The sequence below is a fragment of the Myotis myotis genome, unplaced genomic scaffold (assembly GCF_014108235.1).
Source record: "Myotis myotis isolate mMyoMyo1 unplaced genomic scaffold, mMyoMyo1.p scaffold_m19_p_35, whole genome shotgun sequence".
In the NCBI taxonomy this organism is placed as follows: Eukaryota; Metazoa; Chordata; class Mammalia; order Chiroptera; family Vespertilionidae; genus Myotis; species Myotis myotis.
Genome location: NW_023416341.1, coordinates 1,107,258 through 1,119,523, shown reverse-complemented (window position 1 = coordinate 1,119,523; position 12,266 = coordinate 1,107,258). Strand labels below are relative to the sequence as shown.

The window sequence follows — 12,266 nt, the reverse complement described above, 5'->3', positions numbered from 1 at the left end:
AAGGATTACTGTCACTCACTCACAGAAAGAAAGAAAAAATTACAACAAAACTGAAGGTCTGCCCAGCAAGTGTGGCTCCGTTGATTGAGTGTCGCCCCATGCACCAATCAGGTTTGATTCCCAATCAGGGCACAGGCCCCAGTTGTGGGCTCAGTCCCCAGTAGGGGGCATGCAGGAGGCGGTAGATATATGTTTCTGTCATCAATGTTTCTCTCTCTCCCTCCCTCTCCCTTCCTCTCTCTATAAAATCAATAAAAACGTATTTTTTTAAAAAGCTGAGGAAGGTCTGACAACCAGACTCCATCTCCCACTTCTGGGATTGCCCTGCAAACATTTGTAACTGAAAAAATAAATGAATCTTTCCTAAAGAAAAGAGTCCCAAATATGGGAAAAGTAAAATCGCTGCTGCGACTATGAATAGAACTACATAAAAATATGCTTAGCAAGGAAACCAGGAGGAAAGATACTAACTTGGAGCACAGACTGGGGGAGGGGAGAGAATGGGGCAGTGTTTTGCTTTCTTTCACCTTCACATTTTCTGCAATGTGCCCAGATTTCTTTTTTTAGTTAAAGAATATTTAAGGAAACTGAGGACTTGGTTGGGGGCTGGGGCAGAAGGAGATTGGGCTCAGCTCTTTCCTTGCAGGAAATCTATTAAATTAAGAAACAGGAGATCCCACAAGTTCAAATTCAAATGTAAGAGGAACCGGTGAGCAGCACCATGACAACAATATCCCCCCAATGGTACGTCTGTTCCCCAGGATGCTCAGTACCCAGGACGCAGGTGAGGACCTCAGCACAGAGCCCCACCCACCCAGGCAGTGCCCAGACGCCCAGGGAAAACCTGGAGCTGGTCCTTTCTATACAAAACCAGACACAAAAACATGTGTTTTCACTTCTATAAACAGGAGCGCCTGACCTGCCAATTTCTGAGGCAGGAAGAAAAGAGCTTTTGGAACAAAGTAACTGGTGAAACCTCAGGCAGCAGAGAAGGGGCCCGCAGGGAGTGTGCCTGGGCTGGCACTCACCGAATGGCCTTCAGGCTCCGCTCGATGGCTTCAGGGGGGATGAGGCTCGCAGCAGCGTAGTGGATCTTGTGGGGCAGGCAGAAGCTCACCTCCAGCCAGCTGTTGATGTGCAGCCGCACCACGCCGGACGTACACAAGCTGCAGACAGCAGGCTCCATTTCTGCCGGTGCCATCGCCCATGCACACAGCAACTGCTACCCAGACACACACACACACACACACACAACACCCCGCCCGAGGGCACTTCTTCCCAGTGCACTGCTCCTGGTGGTCGGAGGAAACTCCACGTGGAGACCCCAGGGCAGGAGAGCATCTCTCCAGACTCAGCATGTTGAAGAGAGGAAAATGTTGTATTTCTGGCTAGCCCTGGACTCTATAGTCCAATCAGAGTGCAAGGGCACAGGGAAGCCTGTTCTCTCTCAGAGGCTCAATGCAACGGATGCAGGGGTGTTTTCTCATGCCTCTTCCTGCACACCTGATGAGAGCCCCGCCCCCTCACAGGTGGCAGGCAGGCAGGGCAAGGCCTGTCCCCCAGAAGGAGCCGTGGGCAGCACAGGAAGGGCGGGGGTGCCAGGTCCCACAGGGCATCCTGGGGGGAGGAGCACATAGTGCCCACCTCCCTGCAGATGCCAGCAGCGCCCCAGGTGCGCCACAGCAGCTGTCGAAACCAGCCTCACTGATGGCAATTTGGTTCTTTCAGGCCAGTCCTCGCTCAGACCAAACACAGCAACTCTGTCCCTGCCTCCTCTCTTCTCTCACTGCCTGCCTCAGACCGTTAGCAAACGTGTCTCACCACCTGCAGGGACCTACAAAGCACAGTCCTTCTCAGCACTGGCCCCGTGTCCACCCTCCCCCACAGGCCCCATGGCGTCCACCTCGGCAGTTCCAGCCAAGACCCCCAAATGCCAGGAGCCTTGAGTGACGTGCCCACGTTCTCTGACCTTGTCTCCCACCCCAGGCAGGCCCAGCTACACCAGCCTCCCTGCTGTTTTAGGGCCCTTGTACTTGTCCTCGACTGTAAGTCTCCCTCCAGGTGCCAGGAGCTCCTTCCCTCCTTCAGCTTTCAACTCAAGTGCCACTTTCTCGGTGAGCCGCAGCCCCCCAGGCAATCTGACTGCTCACTGTTGACCTGCCTTGAGCACCTGACCACAGGACACGCCTACTTGTCTGCTGGTTAAGCTGTTTCCTCCACCAGAATGCAGTCCTGAGGTGGGGCCTTGCGTTTTGTTCACTGCTCACAGCATGGCTGACTCCGTGTGGGATACTTGGGGGCACTGAGAAGCACCTCATAAATGAAGGAAGGAGAGGGGCCTGAGGGATGCGCTTCCTGCTCTGGTGGACTCTCTCAGGCAGCCCTTGCCCAGAGAACGGGCTCCTGGCGGCTGGGGAACCACATACCAAGGGGCTGTTTCCAGCAGGAGCTTCTGAAACTCCCCGGCAGGGAAGCCAGCCTGACCTCCACCCTCAGCCCGGCTGCTCAGCCCCTCCACTGAAAGCACTTGGTGTCTGACACAAAAGAGAAGCAACTGCTTGAGCCAAGTCCCCACAGCTGGTCCTCGCTGTCCCCCAGCAAGTGATGAGAGGGGCCCGTGCCCACTGTGAAGGTCTGGCCTGCCCGGACCCAGCTGGGCTAGGCGGTGCTCCTTCCATCACATTCCGACCCTGAAAGGCTATTCCCAGCTGGATGGACAGACCAAGATGCCCGCCTCCAGCCAAGTGTGGGGCAGGCCAGTGGCTGGGGGAGGTTTGGTGGGAGCTGCCACTTCACCCAGGTCCCACACCTCTCTTGGGGGCATTCAGGTACACAATGCTGGGAAGCAGCTCCATGGCCCTCACCCCCCACACCCACCGGCTGTTCTTACAGTCTCTTCCCTGAAGCCTCAAGCAGCAGACCGACAACCCCAAGCTTCCCCCACAGGTCTGCCGAGGGCTGGCTGAATCTGTGGTCAGCAGTTTCAAATGCAAAAATAAGCCTGTATTCTCTCAAGCAGGGAATGGGGAGAGAACACAGTGGGAAGGATACAGAGCACATTTATCACCCTCAACTACCCCTAGGATTTCTGCCAGCACCAGCCATTTGCTCCTGCAAACTGCCCCAGAGCTCCCAGACACTCTGCCGGCCCTGCCTCGGGCACGGGGAACACCATGCCCTCTCCCAGGATCTCAGTGCCCCAAGCAGCACCCCTGGCTGCAGAGGCGGGGGCTGCAGGCTGTGGCTGAGTCTGGAAGACCAAGGTTTGGTCGCTGCTGGTGCCCCAGCCCCACAGCGTGAAACCTATGAACAGATCTGATGTGTGACGATCTGGGGAAGAGACGCAGGGTCTTTCCCCAAGGCCCCAGCGGAAGATCCCACTCTTGGCTTCTTCTAGAGCTGAGTGCTACGCAGTACATCTCAGCAGACGAAGGCTCCCATCGCCGTGCCCTTCCTTGGCCGAAGGTCTTGCTGGCTGGACATCAAACCCTGACACAGCCCAGCCTCTTAAGGAATCAAAGGTCACACCAGGAGAGAGCTGCCCAGGGGGCCCAGGTTAGTTGCTCCACTTGACTCAGTGAGCAATATTTATGCTCTCAGCATCACATACGAAACAGCAGCGAGGAAAACCAGGGGCTGTAGGGACAGTGAAATGACCAGGCTCCTCCTGCTTCAGGCTGGCTGATTGAAAATAAAGGTCTTTCTAGTTTTGAGTTGTCCTCTTCAGCACATGGCTCAGAGCAGCTGTTCAAACACCCCAGAATCAGATTTAGACAGATTCCTATCATTTTGAAAGTAGCTGGTTTTGATCCACCCAGGTGCCCAGTGATGCCACGTGCAAACTGCCAACGACCTGACATGTGCTGAGGCTCCAAGCACTGGTTCAGGCTCCTGGGGTAAACCTCACAGCCTTACATTTGGGGGGGCTCTGCCTCAGTGGCGTCGGGGAAGCAAACTGTATGGCACATAGGAAGCTGGAGAGAGCTGTGGGAAAGGGAACAGCAGAGGAGGGTGCAGGGGTATGCAGGGGACCGGTGTTTAGGGCTTGGAACAAACCTCAGGGAGAGACAACAGCAAGTGCCTGGTTTGGGTGTGAGGGGGATGAATTAGGCCCATAGAGCAACTCCACATGTCAGCCATCCCAGGCCATACCGTCTGGTGTACAGTGGCATGAGGTCCTTTTTTCGGGGGGGGGGGGGGGGGGCACACTCACATTGATTTCCTGGCTTCCATGAGGATGTTTCTACACTTTTCCAAGCATCTGCTCACCTGCCAGCAACCTCCTCCCCCGGAGCACTTTGCACGATGGTGGTGCCCCTCTACAAACAGCGTGGGGACCCTGAACGCCACCCCAGCAGCATCTCAGAGGGCCAGCTCAGACCCTAGCGTTCCTGGGAAACCCTGGAACTAGTCAGGAAGAGAGAGAATGGCCCTCAAGCTCCCAGAGGAGCCTGTAAACTCCCACACCCAGAGGGGAGCCGGAAGTGCACTGACATCTGTCAAGAGGAGGAAGAAAAAGGTTTGTGCCTGTTTGTAAAGCACAGTTTTGTTTTGTTTGTAAAATACAGTTTTAAGACATGACCAGCAGAGTGGGGCTTTGGCCCTAAAAGTCCCTACTAAGCTTGCACTTCTCTTTGTAGGGCAGCTAGCAGTTTGATCTGGAATTACTGTAGGAAAACGCTGCCCCATGTGAGGCTTATCCAGCTTCACACAGCTCTGGGCCAGAGGGAGAGCCAAGCCCTGTCTGCGACGAAAGATACATGCATGCTCCTGCCAGAGCCCAGCCCTGAAGCGATGACTGTGCATGAGGCCACACTCCAGCCCAAAATATGCTTATCTTTCACCCCCCAGACAGAAATGTGTACAAGCTTAGTCCATTACCCTCAGATCTCAGCATGAGAAAGACTTTCAGTTCCTAACCTCTGGCTAACAACTGGCTCATCCTTTGGTCACCCTTCTTCCTGCCCCAGGCCAGAGACCTTCAAAGCTAGCCCTGACCTTCTGGTCCCTTTGTCTCACGCAGCCGGGCTTCCCCGTGCATGCAGTGGGACCCTGCACCTGATCCAAGAGGTCGGGGTGGGCTCCGAAAGGCCCACCTTGAAATTGCAAACAGAAGTTCCTATGCAGGTCCATTTCATGGAAATAGGAACTAAAACTCCCAGGATGCTCGTGGAGGTGTCTGTGGGCCCATATCTGCTCTGGACAGGCAGCAGTGTGAGGCAGTGAGGAGCGGGCAGAGTCCCCAGCCTCACAGGCCCCACCACAGGCCCTGAATGCCACCCCAGTTAACGATGGAGAACCAGTCAGGCAAACACTTCAAGTCCATGGAATCCACAGAGACGTGACTCCTATTACTGGTCCTTTCAACTACTAGTGGGTGAGCTATGCTTCTCCACACGCCAAGCACAGGGCTGCGTCAGGAAAAGTGAAGGGATGTCCCTGACCTCGTGGGAGACACAACCTGACGGTTACACAAATGAATGGGATGCTATCACTGAGGTCACCAAGTTCCACAGGAAGACGCAGGCGCTAGGACAGTCGGGGTCTCTGCCCGCCTACATTCACAGACACTTAGGTCCTTGGGCAAGGGGCCACCAGGCCGCTCAGCCACACCATAAACCTGGATTTTATTATTATTTTAAAATATATTTTTATTGATTTCAGAGAGGGAGAGAGAAATAGAAACATCAATGATGAGAGAGAATCACTGATGGGCTGCCTTCTGCACACCTCTACTGGGGATCGAGCCTGCAACCATGTGGCCTGACCAGGAATCGAACCGTGACCTCCTGGTTCATAGGTTGATGCTCAACCACTGAGCTGCTATGGCTGGGTTTTTGGATTTTAATTAAAACACCAAACTCAGAGCAATTCCTTTGAAAAGTCCCATCCCAATCTCCAACACTGCTATGTCTCACAGCTTCCTGTCTCTCATTTCTGCTCTGAGAAACCCTTCCCCAGGGATCTGTCAGGAAGTCGCTATCTGTGTTGTTATGCTGCCTGATCAGTAACAGAAACTCAGCCTCCCTTTCTTAGCTCCTAAGGTGCAGTCCATTCTGCAGGAGTGAGGGCAGGCCAGGCCAGACCCTCAGGGCCAACATGGACCTGGAAGGCCACAGACCAGGGAGGCTCCTGGGGGCCATTGCTGTTGCCAGGTTGGGACAGGTACAAGGGTGGACACAACTGCCCCTGGCTCTCCTGGGGGCGGGGCCGGAACCAGGACAGGTCAGAGTGGAGTCTAGGACCAGGGTGGGCTGCGGGGTTTGCCTGGAGGAAATTCGATCCTGGGCTCTAACAACAGATGCCTGGGTTAAAGAAGGGAAGCTAAGTGCTGGACAGTGGATTCTGGGAGCTGTTTTTGCCAAAAACCAATTCCTGTCCTCTTTCAAACTGATGCCCACTAGGGGGCACTGGCTGCCTCAGGCTCTGACACAATCCAGGATCTCATCCCTCCAGCTTTCCTGTGTAGTTCAAACAGAAGAAATCACAGTCCCTTCTTTCTTCACGAATATAAAGTCTTCTCCTGTTTGCTTTTCATTTTGATTCCAGGTTAGCCTGAATTTTGCTGTAGTCTAACCCTAGTTGAGATCACTTCTTGGCCTTTTGGCTAATATCAAGCATAATCCGAGTTGAGGCATGCAAATTCCCACGCAGAGTAAGGCAACAGCAGTTTCCAAGGAAGGGACTTTTTAAACTGTTTTTTAAAATTTTAATTTTAATTTAGAGAGAGAGAGAGAGGAAGGGAGAGGGAAAGGGAGAAACATCAATGAGAGAGAAACACCAATCGGTTGCATGGGACAACACTCAACCAGCTGAGCCACACTGGCAGGGCCCAGAAAGGGATTTTGATACCAGTCAATCCAAGACCAGAGGACGACAATTCTTTTACCGCAGGGAAAACTCCAATGTGATCATGTGGAATACAAAGACAGGGTCGGACTGCAAGACCAAAAATCCCATTCTGGGTCAAGTTCTCCGAAGTAGGAGGGATCAGAAACCAAAACCCTCACTCAGCAAGGGCAGTTCAGGCTGCCCTGATGTTCTCCAACAGCCAGAAGCCACACCCAGGGGTCACCAAAGCAAAGACAAGGGGAGCACAAGCTGCCCTCACAAAGGGCAACTCCCCCTCCTTTAAAAGGCACCTACACCTCCCAACAGAACAACAAGCAGGGGGTCTGAGCAGAGAGCTACCAGAAAAGAGAACAGGAATGGGGTAAACACGTGAGACATGCATAAGCTGCATTGAGACACTATGCTCTACCCTTATATTGGTTAAAACCAAGAAGCTCACCAAGACGCTGTGTTGACAGGTATCTCACATGATTCTGGTGGGAGTGTAGATCGAGGCACATACTCCACAGAGAAAATGCATTTTGCCTGTGCGCCCTAGCAACCCCACTTTCAGGAATTTATGTTATGGATGTGTGGGTACAGATGCACAGTAACACATGCATGTGGTTGGGCAGCATGTCTTACAGCAGCAAAACGTGAAGCCAAATAAACGCCCAAGAGAGGGGGCTGGCTAACTACGCAGCAAAAAAACCAAAAGTTCTTATTCCTCAGCCCCGGCAGAAGTCTAAGTTATACTGCTATCTGAGAAGGCAACAGGCCCACGGGATGCCCAGTGTGCTACAGTATGGAAAGGGAGACAGTGGATCACCATTTGCCTGTAGGCACCTTACGGTAAACCCATCTGTGAGGAAGGCTGTCGCTGAAATGCATCCTGCCGCCAGGATGAGAAGCTGGTCGGAGTGCAGCAGGAGACAAAATCAAAGCTCTAAATTTCAGTCTTGATGAATATGTGACCTTTCAAAAAATCAAGTTTAAAAAAATTACCAAAATGTTCATAAGATTATCACTGTGTATAAAATTATAGATGACTTTCATTTTGTTTATACTTTTCTATATTTCCTAAATGTCTTTAACGTTAGTAAAATCAGAATAAATTAACATGAAAAAGGGAAAGGCTCCTGGACAAACCGCTGTCTCTGGGCTTCGATGACACATGGTGTTGCGGCCACAGTTCTTACATCAGGACCCTCTCCAGTGGGAGAAGAGTCCAGTGGGAGGGAGTGCAGCCTGGGAAGGCCAGGTGGGGGCGCTGAGCTGCCGCACTCGCCAAGGAGAATGTGGAAATGTAAGGGAATGAGGGAGGAAGAGAAGGCAGAAAGAGGCACTGAAGAAGGCTGCACCCACATGCTGCTGCCTGGTGCTGGGTGGTACCCTGTGAACCAACCGGCCGGTGCAGGACAGGGAAGGCAAAACTGCCAGGTGGGCTGTCCCTTGGGCACTTGCCCCGGCCAAACCTCCAGCCCCCACTGCAGACCCAGCGCCAGAGCCACAGGACACCCTTTAAAAAGAAAATAAGTTCTTTGCTTATCCATGTTTAAGAGAGTAGGTACTGAGCCACAAATATCATCCGAACAACTGTGAGCTTTCCGCTGTGTCTCCGACACCTGCTGCACTCATACACTGAGTGTCCCAGGCCCCCAGTTCCCCAGGGCAGGGCCAACCCCTCTCCATCCTCTGAGCCTGTTTCCTCATGGGTGAAAGGTGACAGCGACACGCACCTAATGAAGGTGGACCCAGAACTTGGCGCTGTGCCTGGCTCAGTAAAATCACCTTGTATTTGAGGACTCAAACGCACTTTCAGGTTCTCATGCGTAACTTCAGGCTCACCTTTGGTTAAGTATGGAGGTGACTGTTCCAGTTGGGCACACACCAAAGGGGTTGGCACTTCCTGCCCTCTCACCCCATTTCAGTGGCACAACGGGAGAGCACCCAGAGAAGGGAGTCCCATTATCAGACACCGCTCAGGCAGTAAGGCCCACGAGAAGGAAGTGCATGGTGTGCTGCTCGCCTGTCCTACCTGTCGTAAGCTTCCTTGAGGTCCCTGGCCAGCTTGCACTTGGGCAGGATGTGATGGAACGGAGACTGCGGACCATCATTTGCTGCAAGAATTGAGACACAGAAGGACTTAGAATCTCCAAAGCAGCTGTAGGGGGAGTGGGGGGAGGGGGCACACCCACATTGGGTGTGCTAACAACTGATGTTTGACACAAAAGGCTAGAATAGGAAATACCTTTAAAAACAAGTTAAAATACCTTTAAAAACAACTTAAAAAGAATTTTCAGTAACTTTAAACCAATCATCAGGATATTCACAACTGCTTCTTCCTCTTCCTTTTTTAATATATTTTTATTGATTTCAGAGAGGGGGAGAGAGATAGAAACATCAATGATGAGAGAGAATCATTGGTCAGCTGCCTCCTGTACACGCCACACTGGGGATCAAACCCGCAACCTGAGCACGTGCCCTGACGGAGAATCAAACCACGACCCGGTGCATAGGTCAGTGCTCGACCACTGAGCCATGCCAGCCAGGCTTTTCTTCTTTTTTTAATAGTTTATTGATTTTTAGAGAGAGAGGAAGGGAGAGGGAGAGAGAGGGAGAAACATCAATGTGAGAGCACAACATGGATTGGCTGCCTCCTGTACGTCCCCTACAAGGGATAGAGCCTGTAACCGGGCACGTGCCCTGACTAGGAATCAAACTGGCAACCTCTCAGTGCACAGGGTGACGCCCAAACAACTGAGCCACATTGGCCAGGGCTCACAACTGCTTCTCATAAAATTTTGGCATCCAGCTGAATTTAGATTATACTCAGGCTGATTTGTTCAACTGTCTTTTTTTTTTTTTGTTCAATTGTCTTTATATGAAATATCTGTATTTAAACTTCAGCACTGGCCCCACCTGACGCTTTTCCCTGACGCTCCTGAAGACTACCTCGGACCACCAGCGCCATCCTCAGCCTTAGTGACCATGTAGTTCCAGGCCTCATCCCACTCTTTCCCCCACATTTATGCTAATATAATTTCTTTTTCTGACTGAAAGTCTTTTTCATTAATCCTGTCTCATAAATATCTAACAAAACTATTTGTACTAAATTGAACTTTTAAAATTCCTGTGACAAAGTCACAGACTCTAAAGAAAATGTTTTAAGAAATCAAACTTCATTGTCAAACATAAAAAGTAAATTTTTACTGAAAATGCACCTGCGTGGGATAGTTCGTGGATGGTGACCGCTGCTTTTACTTGCTGCTAAAATCAGACTGGGCTCACCTTCAACTGTGTTCTTGGTTTTTGCTTTTGTTACAAAGGTGCTGAGCTGAGAGGATGGAGGTGGGTCTGTTACAGGTAGGTGTCTCTTCACACTTTCCAATGTTGACGGTATGTCAAACACCACATGGTAATGTATCTATTTTTAACAGCCCGACCAGTGTGGCTCAGTGGTTGAGAGTTGCTCTATGAACCTGGAGGTCACGGTTCAATGCCCAGTCAAGGCACATGCCCAGGTTGCAGGCTCAATTCCCAGAGTGGGGTGTACAGGAACATTGATGTTTCTTTCTCTCTCTCCCTCTCCCTTCCTTTCTGAAATCAATAAAAATATTTTTTTTTAATTATTTTTAATAACTTTCCAGTTGATAACTCCATTAGGTCCTCCTTCAATTTAGTTGAAAGCAAAGAACTGAAAAGCACCCACCCTGCCAGCTCACTACTCCCCCGGCCCCTCCACAGGTCCTCCAGCCGAGACGCAGGGCCAGCAGCACCAGGGCCAGCGGGCAGTGGCTGACCTGCGTGAAGAGCCATCATGAGCATTTGTGGGAAGGAAAATGCTTCAGGCTAGGGAATCAGTGTTAGCACATCAGGCCGGGAAAGGGGTCTATAGCTGTGCCCCGGAGAGTCTCCCTCTGCACTGGGGCCTGCTCAGTCCGGGCTGAGGAGCATGGAACTCTGAGCACCGCGGCTTCCATGTCTTCAAAACCAGAGCCGTGTCCTGCCTGGAAACACTGCCTGCTCTGTGCTGTTGGGGAGGAGAGACGCCTGCCGCACTCACCATCGGCCACAGCAGACACCTCGTCCTGCAGCGCGAGGATCAGCTTGGCCTCCCGAGTGAGGTACTGGCAGCGGCGCTCCTCGTGCTGCAGCACGGTGGCGATTCGTCGGGAAAGGTTGTGCAGGCAGTTGATCACCGAGGGATCCGCGTTGGCCTGTGGGAGAAGCCAAGCTTGACTCAAATGCAGCACATGTACTCCGATAATACACATACAAAGCAAACACTGAAACCATGAAAGAATCCTCTACCCCTTTCCCCCAGGCTCCTCTCCAGGTGCCACTATCACCAATTTCCTGTGTCCCCTCTAGGAGCTGTCCATAAACGCCAGTCCGCTCAGCATCCTATCTTGGGGATAGCTGCCGGATGGCAGCACAGAGATGGCTCCGTGGGGTCACCCAGTGTGGGGGGTAGGGAACCAGACATTTCTAACAAGTAGAGCAGTGGTTCTCAACCTTCTGGCCCTTTAAATACAGTTCCTCATGTTGTGACCCAACCATAAAATTATTTTCGTTGCTACTTCATAACTGTAATGTTGCTATTGTTATGAATCATAATGTAAATATCTGATATGCAGGATAGTCTTAGGCGACCCCTGTGAAAGGGTCGTTCGACCGCCAAAGGGATCGCGACCCACAGGTTGAGAACCGCTGAAGTAGAGGAAGGCTCTCACACTGCAGGGCACCAGGGCCATCCAGGAAGGTAGGGCACAGATCAGGCATCCACTCTGGGCCTGGCAGAGGCAGCCAGTGGGATAATGGAAGGTACAGATCTGTCCAACCACCTGCTGTGTGACCCTGGGTCACAGGGCTCCCATCTAAGAAAGGACAACAGTGGCACCCCCATCACTAATTAGTCAGAAATGTCAGGTGCTCAAAACAGAGACTACCCACAGCAAAATCCCTGGCAGTGTTTGCAGTCACCAGTGTACTGCTGACTGTTGGTGGACCAACTGGCTATGGTAGAATTTAGTCACACAGCCCCTCTTATAGGGACACAAAATATAATAAACAGAAGCACCAGGCTAACTGTTCACTGAACATTTTCTATCCTCAAGGTTAAGTGGCTCTTTCTAGCAGACATGACCTTGGCTAACAGGAGAAGCCAGCTGGCTCCAGCCACTCCCATCCCCTGTGTCAACTCTAGAAACTATCAGGGGCTGCAGTCGGGCCAGGCCAAGGGTGGAGCAGGTGGCTGTGGGGTCTGTGAAGATGCTCCTTGGAGCAGATAACTGGCCAGCCATGACTCAGTGCTTCAGGAGGCCCACAGGGCAGCTGAGTCATCCTATGGGGCGGAGGTGAGAAAAGGAAGAGGGAGAATGGTGCTGCTGATTAGAACCCCTGGTGCTGCCTCCCTCTCGTTTATCTGCCAG

The 12,266-nt window shown here is 52.0% G+C and overlaps 1 protein-coding gene across 9 annotated transcripts in view; it reads right to left on the bottom strand.

The window, feature by feature from the left end:
- NPRL3 (NPR3 like, GATOR1 complex subunit) overlaps positions 1-12,266 on the bottom strand; it is a 40,402-nt gene that overhangs the window by 9,440 nt on the left and 18,696 nt on the right. For 8 of the 9 annotated variants that reach the window (XM_036303031.1, XM_036303033.1, XM_036303034.1 and 5 more), the window contains 3 exons: positions 10,898-11,051; positions 8,870-8,951; positions 1,029-1,166 (listed from right to left, as the gene is read on the bottom strand). In XM_036303031.1, coding sequence (XP_036158924.1) covers positions 1,029-1,166; positions 8,870-8,951; positions 10,898-11,051 — 374 coding nt within the window. The remainder of the gene's footprint in view (positions 1-1,028; positions 1,167-8,869; positions 8,952-10,897; positions 11,052-12,266) is intronic. The other variant, XM_036303037.1, reaches the window with a different exon arrangement.